Raw genomic sequence first — 13,626 nt, 5'->3', positions numbered from 1 at the left:
AACAGAGATTCAGCCAAGCTAGAGGAATAACAGGTATCTGCAGACATGGCTACTGATGTTATCCTGCTTGTTAACACTGCCGTACTTCCTAATAAACAGTACAGCACAGCGTCAATACCAGCAGGTCTGCAAACCCTAATAAACAGTACAGCACAGCGTCAATACCAGCAGGTCTGCAAACCCTAATAAACAGTACAGCACAGCGTCAATACCAGCAGGTCTGCAAACCCAAATAAACAGTACAGCACAGCGTCAATACCAGCAGGTCTGCAAACCCAAATAAACAGTACAGCACAGCGTCAATACCAGCAGGTCTGCAAACCCAAATAAACAGTACAGCACAGCGTCGATAATGACAGTCAGGTTCGTAAACCTAAGTAAACAGTGCAAACCAGCAAGGTCTGTAAACCCGAATAAGCAATACAGCACAGCGTCGATAATGACAGTCAGGTTCGTAAACCTAAGTAAACAGTGCAAACCAGCAAGGTCTGTAAACCCGAATACTGCACAGCAACAATACTCGGTCTGGTCCAGAAATTCTGATAGATTGTGCCAATACTGACACTGTGTCACAGTCCCTGCTGTCATTACAGTGTAAGCCCAAAATCACACATCCAGTACTGACCATTAGGCCTGAAAACTAAAAAAAAAACAAAAAACAACAGTACAGACCAGCATCAATACTGACAGGGCAGTCTGTAAACCCAAATACACAGTACAGCACAGAGTCGGTACTGACACTGGGCTCTATAAACCCAAATAAACATGACAGTACAGCGCTGATACCGACAGCAGGGTCTGTAAACTGAAATAAATGACGCACAGCAGCGTGGGTAGTGAGTCTGTAGTCCCTAATGAGCTGTGCAGCAGAGTGTCTGTAACCCCATCCCTGGGTAACACTATTACAGAGCACCAGGCTTTGTCTTCAGTAAAATCCTCAGCCCTTGGGGTCACAGAATGTTATTACAATGTCTGCCAGATATTTGACTCAGGGACTAGCAGGCTTCTCCTGTGGCATTTTCGTAATGAATTTGTCCACGATACCAACCCCCCCCCCCCCCCCCCATCACCACCACCACCCCATCCCTTTACCGTTAATGAAACTTTGGGGTGGAAACTGAAGTAAAATACGTGTGTGTGTGTGTGTGTGTGTGTGTGTGAGAGAGAGAGAGAGAGAGAGAGAGAGAGAGAAAATTTCAAGATATCTTTTGTTTAAAACTGCTAATTCTGTGAGCATTTGTCCCACGGAAGATCCGTACTGCTTACTCAAAATAAATACGGATCAAGGCCTTTTTTAAAGATTCACCTCAGCAACTGCCTGATTTTCCCTCGTCCTAAAAGACGCACAGAAATGCATGCACCAGAAAACACGCAGGAGATAAGACAGGACAATTCAGGACAGGATAAATAATTCAGGATCATTTCAGGTTAAAATGTATGAAAATCCCAAATGAATGTCAAACCGTGGACTTCAATTATGCACCACGCTGACAGTCTGACATCTTAGTGTTCCCACATTAAGCGCTGCGGATTTTAAACCAAATAAGAAAAAAAATGTGGCGTAAAAGCAGTATATTCATCTGCCATGGATTGATAGAAAAAGCATGGATAAAAAGCATATTCACAACATTTTATTTTTTAGGTTTCTGCTGACAATGCTTTATCTGGCCCCATAACTGTTGGGTGAGGTTTAGGTTATGTTTATTTATATTTAAGTTATAGGTCCGTTTCTTCTATATTGGTACTGAGACCTACATAAACACTAGTAGATTTAACACGAAGCAGCAGTGTGTCAAGCATAATTTGAATATAACTATAGGGTATGATACCGTCAGGTGCAAAGTCTCTGTTGTGTGTATAGTGACTAGTTTTCGTGCTGATGTTAGAACACACTAAGCAGTGTGGTGTTTCGTTTGCCATCACTGCTCACTGACTTCGGCGCTTCCCTCTTCCGGGGCCCTCGCTGCAGTTAAACCGGAGCTGATGGGAATCCCTGAGAGATGTGGCTTCGCACAGCCCGCGTGTTTATATCGCACTTAATAGCAACACAGACACTAGGCGTGGTGTAAAACTGAAATGTCAACACGGTGACACATACAAAAGTGAGAAAATAAAGCCATCAAACGAGTCGGGTGGAAAACGGACCTCTGTGGCTCCATGGCTGTAAACTCTGCCTCCCACTGGGCAGACAAAGTACATTTGTCAGCGGTTTAAGCTCATTAAAAACCATAAATCCGTTTTCTCTTATTTGCTATTTTTGGGATCCCCAGCTAACACAGCTCCAATACGGTAAAAATCAAGACCAGGCACACGTTCTCTTTACAAGACCCCTAAGTGCTTGACTTTGGCCTTTTTCCTTTCCCCCCCCGTTTCCTCGGATTTTAATCAAGCAACATTCAAAGGGATAGCTCTCATTCACAGGCCGAGCAAGGTGTCATGACATTTGGTAAAACTCCATGTGAGTTTAAGTGACCTTTTTAAAATTAACACTTCTACTTTTTTGGCAATTAGCGTTTAAGTGTAATTAAAGCAGGATAGATATTAAAACCAAAGCCTTTAAAAAAAAACCTAACATATGCAATTTGAAAATTTAATCTTCGACCATCTTATTTCTTTTTTTAACTGAAAAGTTATTACAAATAGGCAAGTGGAAAGTATTTGGTTGGCCAAAACACACATTTATTAGTATGTTTTTCTACGCTGAAAGACATTTAAAAGCCCAGATCAGTGAATCTTCCACTAAGATGGGTATCATCGCTCAGAGTTTGTACAATCAACATAGTCCTTAAAGCTGGGGAGTCATTAGAGAGGGGGCTACACCTTTGCTATAGGAGGGACTGATTTTAATGAAAATGAATGAGAAACAAATGTACTTCTTTAGGTCATTTTAGGAGGGCTAAATTCCCCCCCCCCCCCCCACCAAACCACTCTGTGGGGTCTCTGATAGCAGGGTAATGGTCTTGTAGGGTTTCACTTTATTTATGGTCCGTTTTAAGGTACAATGAGGAGGATAAGTCATAATTCACGAAAGTTAATCAGACTCTCTTCATCGAAATAGACACTATGGCCTGCATACCAAATGAAATACACAAGTTAAATTACCCTTACATTAGCGTGTATTTTTTATAAGATATTCAAATACACCTCACCTGGTGCCAATAGGACAGTCTGACATGGAAATGCTCATGTTTAGTAGGCCTGTTTAAATTGCAAGTAATAGGCAATAGGCCTGCGCTGTATTCATTTTAAAAAGAAAATCAATTGTGTCGTACTTCGCGGATTGGGTATAAATGATATCGTTTTAAAACACGTTGCAACGCCATACATAATTACACCTTCTGGTCAAAGGGTTTCCCTCAGGTGTTCTGCGGCTTTCATGTTCGCAATTCAAAAGAATCATTACAGATTATATGTATATATATATATATATATATATATATATGATATATATTTTATATATATATATATATATATTTATTTATTTTTTTAAATCAGCCTCGCAGAGACGCTAAAATATGAAAGACGGCATCGCAAGCAATCGATTGCGCTAAAGGTCTCAACTTAGACCATTAGTGTCGGTCCGGCAGCCGCGAGGCGGGTGAAAAGGCCACGTTTTGTTCGCTAATGAGCTTAGGCTCATCTTGCGGGTCCGACGGGATAAAGCACATCTCTGCTTTTCCGTGAACCGATAACCCCCTTCGGATAATAATAACCCCCCAATATAATGATTACATTAAATATACTTCTTATTAGGCTATGGGATGCACGGATTTCCCTTTTTCGCAGCCTCACATGCGACGTATCCATCCGTGCCTAAAAGCTTGAGCGCAGTAATTACACAAGTGAATGATGGCCCAGTTGGGAACCAATTTCTTATTTTAAAAAATGGAGGCTAAATGTGAATTGCTCAGCTTCTAATCCTTCAAATGTTTAGTCCACATCTAAGTGAAATTTCAGCAAGTTTATTTAACAGCAGAGGCGCGCGCATGCGCACTCGCCAACATGTGAGAGTCACAGACGAACCATGCACGCACTTTTCGCTCCGCGTGAAGATCACAGAAGACAATATTTTACGCTAATAAACGTGGGGAAGCACCGATATGAAAAATACAGTCATTTAACCAAAGGTATCCATTTAATGATAACAGCATAAGTGACTGATATACAGGCGCTCTGGGATGGAAAAAAAAACATATTCTAGCCTTCATCTACGTCACATCTTACGGACACAGCATTTTATCCCTGTAATAAATTTTCAGCTCAGCATAAAGGTGTGACAGGCACTCTTGGGTAATAATACAATTAAAGTAATCGCTTCTGTCACCTTGTTTTCAGATGTTTGCACATTCACCGTAAAATAAATTATAACGGAAGAAGGAATGTGTTAAGCAGCTGGCGGCACACACTGCGAGAGTCCATTTAGCTTTCGGAAGTTTCCACACTTTAGTTTGCGCTACTTCCAGGGTTTTAAAGAGAGGTGTGAGCATGTAAGCTCAGCTCTGGCGACCTACTGCCGATATCAGTGGCATCCAATGAAAAATCAGCTCTCAAACTTTTCGGTCAATCCTGAGACCTATTTAGCCATTAAGAAGACAGATCGGACAAACTGGACGCCAATGCAAGGACCTCCTACAGTTTACCTTAAATTAAATGCCTTTATAAATCAGGGTCAAAGTCCAAAATAATTATTTGAAATTTCTAATTGCTTTCCAGGAATGGGGCATCGAGCCAAAATGTATCGAACCAAGAGTGACGTTTAAAAAACCAGTTCATCAATCGTCACCCCAGTTGCTGGGAAACCACTTGGATTTTTTAAAAGTAAATTCCATCCACTGTATAGAGAATGCAGCAGGTGATACTGTTCTGTTTTTCTTTCTTTAATTTACTCAAGAAGCAACTCCAATGCATTACTTATCAAGACTACAGTTGGTCTTGTCTGTTGCCTGTATCTGTAATGTTTGAAAAACCTATTAATACTCCTCAGTACAATCTCAGTGACAATACCTACATGTGTGTTCCAAGCCCGATCATTTACTCGAATTCAGCACCTTCGTTTCTACAAGCATAAAGGCAGTGGATCCTTCCAGGTGCTGTGATTGGAGGATGGACAACTCCTCCTCTGAACAGGGAACCAATCACAGCGCAGTTTGGGAGTCTCACCCATACGCTGATAGCTTTCCATCGCCTTGTCATTTAATAAAGGTCATCACGCAAAGGAGATCAATACAAGGAGAAAGAATATATATATAGATATATCTATGTCTATATACATATATATAATATATAGCACTTTAACCACATTAAGCATCATATCTCATCCCTCCAAAGTTACGCAACAGCTGGCTTTAAGCATCATGGTTGCCAGGCAACATATACAACATGGATGTCTGGAATATTGTCTTTAGCATCGTCATGACAAGAACAGCAAGAATATTGGGTCTAGGGTTACTAATACTGTTAATATTATTGCACATATCTTTTTATTTTAAAAAAAGTCTCACATTAATAGGCTTACATCTGACACAAAGTAAGGAATACTCCATTGACTGCTTTGGTGCTAGACTGCCAACACTTGCTGACCCACAAACCAATTTTTCCTCATTTTTATTTTCTTCTTCTTCCGCCAGGCAGTTGTAGTTTTCTTTTTTTTTTTTTGTGATTTGTTCCAGCCATTCAAAGACGTACCTGGCCACTCCTGCTCACCCGCCTTTCAACAAAATGGCAAAAGTTTCAGCCAGTCCCTGCTCCTCTTCCCTCAGGTTAGGGGCGGGACAAATGTAAAGGGAGGATAACAATTGGTCAGGAGGAGGATGTGGGCGGAGCCGGGGGCTGGGCCAATTTCCCATTAGTCGGCATATATGATGAACCCAGAGAAGGTGCTGTACTTGTTGTTGTTACCCCCATGGGCTTTGCCCCCGTCTAGCTTCACGTAAACCTCGTCCCCAGGCTCCAGGTGCAACACAGCGCTGTTGCTGGCATAGTCGTAGTTCTGATCAGCATCCTGGGCAATGGCACTAGCCCGCACCTGTGGGACATTGAGTCAAAAGTCAAAGATCAAATAAACACACAAGTTGTGGGGGACATTCAAAAAAGCACAGAAAGGTTAACATAGGATTGTACCTAAATGGTTAATTATGAGCCACTGTATGAAAACTCTAAATTAAAGAAATAATATATACTAGAATAGAATAGAATAGAATAGAATAGAAATACTCCATTCATTCCAAAGGGGAAATTATCTTTTCACCTGTCCCATCTCACTATCTGTGAGACACAGGGACACATATATATTGAAAGCAAGCTTGAGGTTCATAGTGCTGGGCCAGACAGTCCATGGAGCAATTGGGGTTAAGGGCCTTGCTCAAGGGCCCAACAGCAGCACCAGAATGCCAGCCATGGGATTTGAACAGACAACCTTCTGATCACACCACCCCATGCACAGATGATTTCAAAACTAAGCAAATGCATTTACCCAAATCATTTCACCGTATCATATAGATATGTTTCTCTCATGAATAGCATTACACAGCAAGGACATGAACCAAAAATCGACTGTTGAACAGTTTATTTCCATTCCCGAGACAGTAGATGTTGCTAAATAAGGTCTGTGCGTGAGGTTTATGTCATTTTCATCCAAAAACACTCGATGCTCTGATGAGTTTGCTAAGAAAAGTGAGGTGTTAATTTTGTGCCATTTCATGATTACCAAATCATAAGTTATCACACATTAAAGGAAACTCTCTGCAACAGTCACACAGCGCAACAACCACAGCAAAGACGGTGATTTTCTTTATACGCAAAAACAAAGATCTAACCCAATAAACATCATGAACAGGGGATATTCTAAGGAAAAGTACAAATTTACATGTTACATTATAACATCAAATAAACTACATTCACTGCAGTGGACTGTACAGTTATTCTCAGAGACCTTTTGCTGAAGATCTATTTCCGTGCTTATTTTAAAACATTAAGGTTCCATGTTTTAAAAAAATTATTCTATATTATAGTTACACTTTAAAATGACTTTATTACTTACGTTTTCAACAGGTCTATATAACTAAGGGTAGTTTGCATCAGTATATGTGCTTGTCAAAATCCAATCTGACATTATCAGTTTTGTATTAAATTTGTGTTACCATTGAAACGCTGTACAGAACACGCATATCAAGATTCCCTATCTAGATTCGCTTTTCTCCAGACATTTTAATCGCAAAGCATTGCATTCTATTAAGGATGAAAAGTTGTAGTTTTCCTAAGAAAGTTGAAGCAAAATGTCTTTAGATCGTGGATACAACTTGTGATTGAGTCTCTAGAGCCGAACATCCACCCAGTCTATTCCAAAATCAATCACTATGGATTACTTCAGCACAGGCTTCCTTGGGTAAATTAGCTCCGAATAATGAGGTGTTCTTGGTCACTAAAACATAAGGTGTCAAAAGGCGTTTTCGGAGGTTATGACCCCGCCACCTCGCCAAAGTAACTACTGCCCTCTAAATTGCTGTTTGATAACTAGGACGATAAAGACTGAAAAAGACGCAAACTATTTCAGCACCTCGGACAGCGGCCTTTAAACGCTTTAAAACCACCCAACTAGCATAGCTGTGAAATAATAATCTGGAACGACCGATGGGGCCGATACTACGCAGATCTTAAAATCGGAACTGTTATCAGTTCGTACGCAATAAATAGAATTTAAAAAGGCACTTTGACCTATCCTAAGTGACTACAATCAAGGGCATAACTTTTTGTTGAGTTTGGGCGGGGGTTGAGGTCTCCAGCCATTTAAGGGGATCCACTTAAAAAGTTTTTCCTCGTTTCTACAATGTTATGCCATCAGATTTTCGTTTTTAATCCAGAAGAGAAGGTGCAATGGATAGCAAAACTCATGGTTCCGATTATATTACAATGTTTTAGTCACGGATCGGGTCGTTTTTTTGGATCAGCAATTATAACGTTGCCTTCTTTTTATTACTTAAAGAACACAAAGAACGTTTAAAGTTTTAACATGCTCAGTTCACGTGCACACCCAAGAGTCTGTATGTTTCACTGCAACTCTGTATAGCCTGTTGTAGGAAGCCCTACAACAGAGGACATCCATCATTCTTATTATCTATTCCTGTTAAATTATGTCGAGATTATGACTTATTTTTTCTCGTAATCTCAACATTGTCCAAGTCCTTTTCTCGAGATCACAAAATAAAAGTTGTCTCAGGAAAACAAAAGTTGTATTAGAGGTGCCAAAAGTGTTCACTAAGAGAAAATGAAGCGGATTCCACTAAAAATGCTATGTTTAATGGTATTGAATACGCGCCGTTATGTTATTATTGCGTTTCCCACTAAAAATCCCCCCGTTTTTTTTTTTTTTTTTTAAATGACTTTCATTCTCTGCATGCGCTTCTTCTATGGACTTCCGTAGCATCGCGATTTTGGAAATGATTACTTTAAAAAGTAACAGTGGTAATAAAACTGTATTTCACACTATTATGGTTGAACTTTGCATTAATACGCGGTTCACCAGAGGGCCGAACCGTGGGCGTTGATCAACTATACGGTCCGTTACACCACTATGTTGGTTCTCAGCTCATTGGGTGAAACACTTTTGGCAATATATTTACGATTCAAACATACAAAACTTGTGACACTATTTTAAGATTAAAATTCTAATGTTAGCAGAGAAAAAGGTATGCCTACTTGTCGTAATCTAATTGAGATACTTAAGCGTATATTCATTTACAAATTATTAACATGTTTTAGTTAGTGTGATAAGGGGTAGAAAACTGAATCATCCACTGACGTAAAATGAAGATGGATGTTTTTATATTATGACTGTAATTTAACAATATAGCCTATTATTAAATGACGTTAAATTAACCAAAGTTGGTTTATTTCTTATAGACCTAATTAGTACTAGCATTTCTATTTCAGGTATAATTGTTAACATAGGCCTACGTTTAAATCCTGTCTGTTAAACACATAACTAATTTAAATTCTTTATTAGATTTACCACCAGTCATGTAATAGGCCTACAGCGCTAACGAACTGCTGCCAGGGGTCGTAATTTATCAGTTCAGCTAACTGAAGGTATCTACCCTGGGAATGCCCGTTCCTGTCTCGCAAAAAGCTCCATCTAATTCATGCGCAGCCCAGCCAAGCTCATGTCTCAGTGACAGCTTTGAATTATGGTGATCAGGGGCACAGACTGTTCATCCGGACGCTGCTTCCTCTGCGCGGCCCGTCCAACTCGCTGCACGCCGATGGTGCCCGTCTTCGGTGGGAGAGATTCAGGATCATCTCTCCTTTCTTCATTCCCCTCATTTGCAAGCCTTTCGCTCCCGGTTTTCGCGGTGCTTCAGTAACTGCACGTACCCAGTGTTCCGGTACAGAGAAGACGCTGTATCTAACTTTATTGCCTTTCGCAGCTTAATTACGAGATCGTATCAATTTTATGGGTAATCCTAGGCCTATAGGCTACTGGTTAATTAGGGGCGATCAGTTTCTCTTTAAATTTTCAGACTAGTTACGTACTACATCGTTAGACGCAGATTTTACCTTTTACCTGTGCAAGGAAGTGCATTTACTTACTTTAAAAAAAAAAAAATCCAAACAACCTAATAAAATAATTCATGGTACTAATTGCTTTAACCGTGTTTGTATCAGTCGACGGATTGCTATTAAGGACTCGTCGCAATCAGCGCCTACCTGGTTGTTTTTACAAAGGTCAGCCCACATGCTGGTCCCATCGCCGCCCCGCATCAAGACGTGGTAGGTGAAGAAGTAAATCCCTGGGATGGAGCAGGTAAACTTCCCGGTCGTGGGGTCGTAATGGTTGCCCAGGTTAGTGACCACGTCCTCAAATTTGAGCACTTCGTAGCCTTCGTGCTGCTTTTTAAGCCCTGCGTAAAAGGCTATTTTGGGGACGGTGCTGTAAGTGGCGGCGCTGATGGCTCCTGCGGCGGCGTTGGGTCCAGGTGGTCCTGGCAGACCTGGTCGCCCGGGATCCCCTTTCTCTCCAGGCGGGCCGGCTGGACCTGGCGGTCCGGGCTCACCAGGTGGACCCCTGGGGCCCGCCTTCCCCGGACGCCCGGGCTCCCCTTTCGGACCCTGTATGAAAGTGGGCAGCGACTGGACGAGACCGTTGTCCCGCACGGTGTCTGCCGTGGCCGTGCTGGTCGGAGACTTAGTCCCATATGGATCGCACACCATCCGGCAGGTGCCGAGCATCTCGTAATGCGCAGATGTCCCCGCAGAGTTGACCAGGACGGGGATGAGGATCACCAGCACCAAAACCATAATGACTCCCAGCACCCCGGCAGCGATCAGCCGCTTCCTGCCGACTAGTCTAGTCAGCGCGGGGCGATCCTCTTGTCTGCTTTTGGGCGAAATCTTGGTGGTTGGTGAGGTACCCTTTTAAATAGGAAAAAAAAAGTCCGTTTTGATTTCGCTAATGATAATTAACTTAGTGGGCCAAACCCCTTTCGCTTTTCCCTCAACTTTTTGTGCTGATGCTTGCTAATTCAAGTTTCACAAACCTGAAACTTCAGCCCTTTTCAAAGCTTTACCGCGGAACTACACTTGACTGGGAAAAAAACGCCCGTCTTCAGCATATTGCACAGCCTGCCCCTTGAAAACCTACACGTGCGCTCACACGGCGCATCCCCCCCGACAATGAACACGATCGCAATCCTTTATCTCCTCGTACGTGGCGACGCCTTCAAAGCCCCAGCACTTCTGGAGGGATCTGACTCCTACATCAATGCGTGCCTGATCAACCTGAGCCGGGAAGGGCTTGTAGAGGGACTGTGCGCTGCCCGGGGGTAGGTGTCACACAGATCGGGGGTTTCTGCACAAGCTGAGTCGACTGCGTCGCTTTCAGAAAGATAAAAAAGGAGGGAGGGAGGGTCGGCACTTGGATTTCTAAAACAGGAAAATGTTAAGTAAACCACGGACCCTACACAGTATCTCCGACCAAGCGGATATCTTAGTACTGTACAAGAATACTTCTTAAAAAGTAACAAAAAAAAATCGTTTCGATGCGAAATGTGGCATCTCAGATTTATTGTCATACGTGAGCTGCATATATTAAGGGGTTTGCAAACCGTGTTGGTTTTAATTAAGATTCAGAAAATCGTGAATGAGTCTCTTTTTAATTGCAAATGGTGCATAGGCCTACAGTATTATAACACATTCTGACTAAGAGTGGGTTAACGTCATTCAAAATTTAGTACTACATGATTCCTGTTTCACAGCAGATGGCGTGGTCATTAAAAACAAGTATTTGAGGTTGTGAACCGCCAAGTAATGTGCAGCAAAAGTCAGCACCTACAGTTCAATGCATTAAGGAAAGTTAGTCCGAAACATTGCATCTCATTAAAAATCACGCGTCAAAGCGACCGGGTCATCATTAAAACTGTCAGATTTGCCAATAAATCCAGCCGATTTGAGTTAAATGATGCATTGCCTGTATAAAACAATGAAGCCGTATACAATATCCGAGATTGTATTTTCGGAAGTTCAGTAACCATCACAATAAGCCAAATTCAATATCACATCTTGCCCCTGAATCATGCATCTTGCGTCGGCACTTTTACAGAAATTTGCAGCGTAGTTACAAATAGTGCTAGGGAAGAAAGCTGTAATAAAAGCAGGATATACGGGATGTTTAGAGATGTTAAACGCATAACTTCTGTATTTCTAATCTCTGCCGTATATAAAGTTAATAGCCTATGTATTCAAATTTTGTTTTTCGTTTTTTTTCTTTTTTTTTTGCTCTCGCTGTAATTGCAAAACACCATGGTGCTTTTGCAACGGAATTTAAACAAACACCATTTTACACGAGCCTGCTGAAATGTCTCCGGTGGCATAATTGAAAAGCATTTCGGCGTCAACAAGTGCGATTTCACAGCTGGGCGCAGTTTCGTCTCCAAAGGGGACAACTCTATATGATCGCAGTTATGACGTTGATAAAATGACGTTTCTCCCCCCTAAATTTATTTAAATGTTCTCTGATTACAGCTGAATATTTCACCGATGCAAAACGGCTTAAATGTGCCGTTTATGGGACCCTTGTCATTAACCAGCTGTATCAGGCAGGTGCGGTCAGGTTAAGTTACAGCAGCATCGGTTCGCCTTCGGTTCCTTCAGTTGTTGCCTGAAGCGCGGTTCCCATGTGAGCTACAGACCTCGCCCAAAGACTCTGTGTGCTGCCTGTCCACGTTGCTCCATTCCTCTATTCTTCATGACATCTCTAGCTAGCATCGCCGTTCCTTACAGATCGCCTCGTTCCAGCAGGCTTATCTGATCAGCACGTCAAACACGAAGTCCCAAAAATGAATTAATTCCGCCATAATTATCTCCCTGTTCACATTTGAGTGTTTTACCTCAGTCAAATACAAAAAAAAAGTCCGCCAGGCACTGAGCAAAAGTTCCTGCTCCCGGTCTCTGGAGGGAACTCCGCTCCATCCACGCACGGTGTACTTACATTGATTTTACTTTTAAGCTTAATTGAATATCCAAGCGGTATCGAGTGGCTAAATATAGGCTAAAATAATTAGGTTCTAGCGAGATTCTGCTGGATAATAGCCTTTCTTAAGTAATTTACATTGTACTACACTTAAATCGTTGATGTGGAAGAACTCCAACACGTACGTACATACATGAATACATACATACAGGTGTGTATTTCAGGTAAAGCGTCTTAACCCTATCCACATTGGGCCGACTTAATATGAGACATGACTCCCAGCCGAAGCCACACCTCATCACTCTCCCGTCTCCCCATAAATCATAGCTGTAAAATCAATCGGGCTGATTAGCCAGGGAACCCCTGTGTCCTTGGAGTTCCTCTAGCATATAAGGAGCGATGGGTTAAAATAATGAAAAATGCATCGAGAAAGAAATACAAAACATCATCAACAATATGTAACTAATCAGGCCCGAAACCGGAGAGCTCTGTCGTATTCCATCCCCGGCCCGCACATATCGATTGATTTAAAAGGCCAACGATTATTGTTTTGTTGTCTTGAGATCTTCCTGCATAATGATGCATGCACTGATAGCCGGATCATTTTTTAACATCATCTTTCAGCGTTTGAGCTCCTGTGAGAAGACAATTGAATAGCCGTAGATAATGCCTAAAATCCAATTATGCATGAGACCTGAGGGGCTGAAAAAAGACGGATAGCGTCGTAATGGAGACCTTTACCGATTATCCTCAGCTCCCCGTAAACTTTTAGACCACACCTCCTCGTTTGCTGGTGACTTAGGGAGACTCCCTCTCGTTTGCCGGTTGAAAGGTGCGATTACTCATGGTCCTTCTCCACACGGCCCCGCCCACGAAGATCGCAATTAGGATGTGCACATTGCTGGGGGGAACTCACAGTGCATTTGTGAATAGCAAATATTCTATAAAAAGCAGTTAAAGACATATCGTATGGGTAAACATAAAGGGAAAAGGTTAACTTTTAAGAGAATTATCAATAATCATGTCTCGGAGTTTCATAACCACGAATCACAGACTCGACAGGTGTCAAATAGAGAGCTCCTATAACCAAGGGCGTAGGAACCCGGGGGGACGTTTAGCCCCCAATAAATAGAACAGACCCCGTCCTCCAGTAAATAGAACTT

At 41.9% G+C, this 13,626-nt stretch overlaps 1 protein-coding gene across 1 annotated transcript; it reads right to left on the bottom strand.

The window, feature by feature from the left end:
* Positions 1-4,621: 4,621 nt before the first annotated feature.
* Positions 4,622-10,691, bottom strand: c1ql3a (complement component 1, q subcomponent-like 3a). The gene is made up of 2 exons (XM_023790578.2): positions 9,703-10,691; positions 4,622-6,025 (listed from the first exon to the last, which is right to left on the bottom strand). The coding sequence occupies exons 1-2, from the start codon at positions 10,291-10,293 to the stop codon at positions 5,846-5,848; spliced, it is 771 nt and encodes a 256-aa protein (XP_023646346.1). The 5' UTR covers positions 10,294-10,691; the 3' UTR covers positions 4,622-5,845.
* Positions 10,692-13,626: the final 2,935 nt, after the last annotated feature.

Source organism: Paramormyrops kingsleyae, chromosome 4 (assembly GCF_048594095.1).
Source record: "Paramormyrops kingsleyae isolate MSU_618 chromosome 4, PKINGS_0.4, whole genome shotgun sequence".
In the NCBI taxonomy this organism is placed as follows: domain Eukaryota; kingdom Metazoa; phylum Chordata; class Actinopteri; order Osteoglossiformes; family Mormyridae; genus Paramormyrops; species Paramormyrops kingsleyae.
The sequence above is the reverse complement of the archived record's forward strand: the minus strand, read 5'-3'. Positions and strand labels throughout refer to the sequence as shown.

Bases quoted from the DNA above. Each gene is read 5' to 3' on its own strand.
- c1ql3a (XM_023790578.2), bottom strand. From the start codon at position 10,293: ATGGTTTTGGTGCTGGTGATCCTCATCCCCGTCCTGGTCAACTCTGCG. The intron at 6,026-9,702 runs GTAGGCGCTGAT...AATGTCCCACAG, and splicing joins ACCTTTGTAAAAACAACCAG to GTGCGGGCTAGTGCCATTGC.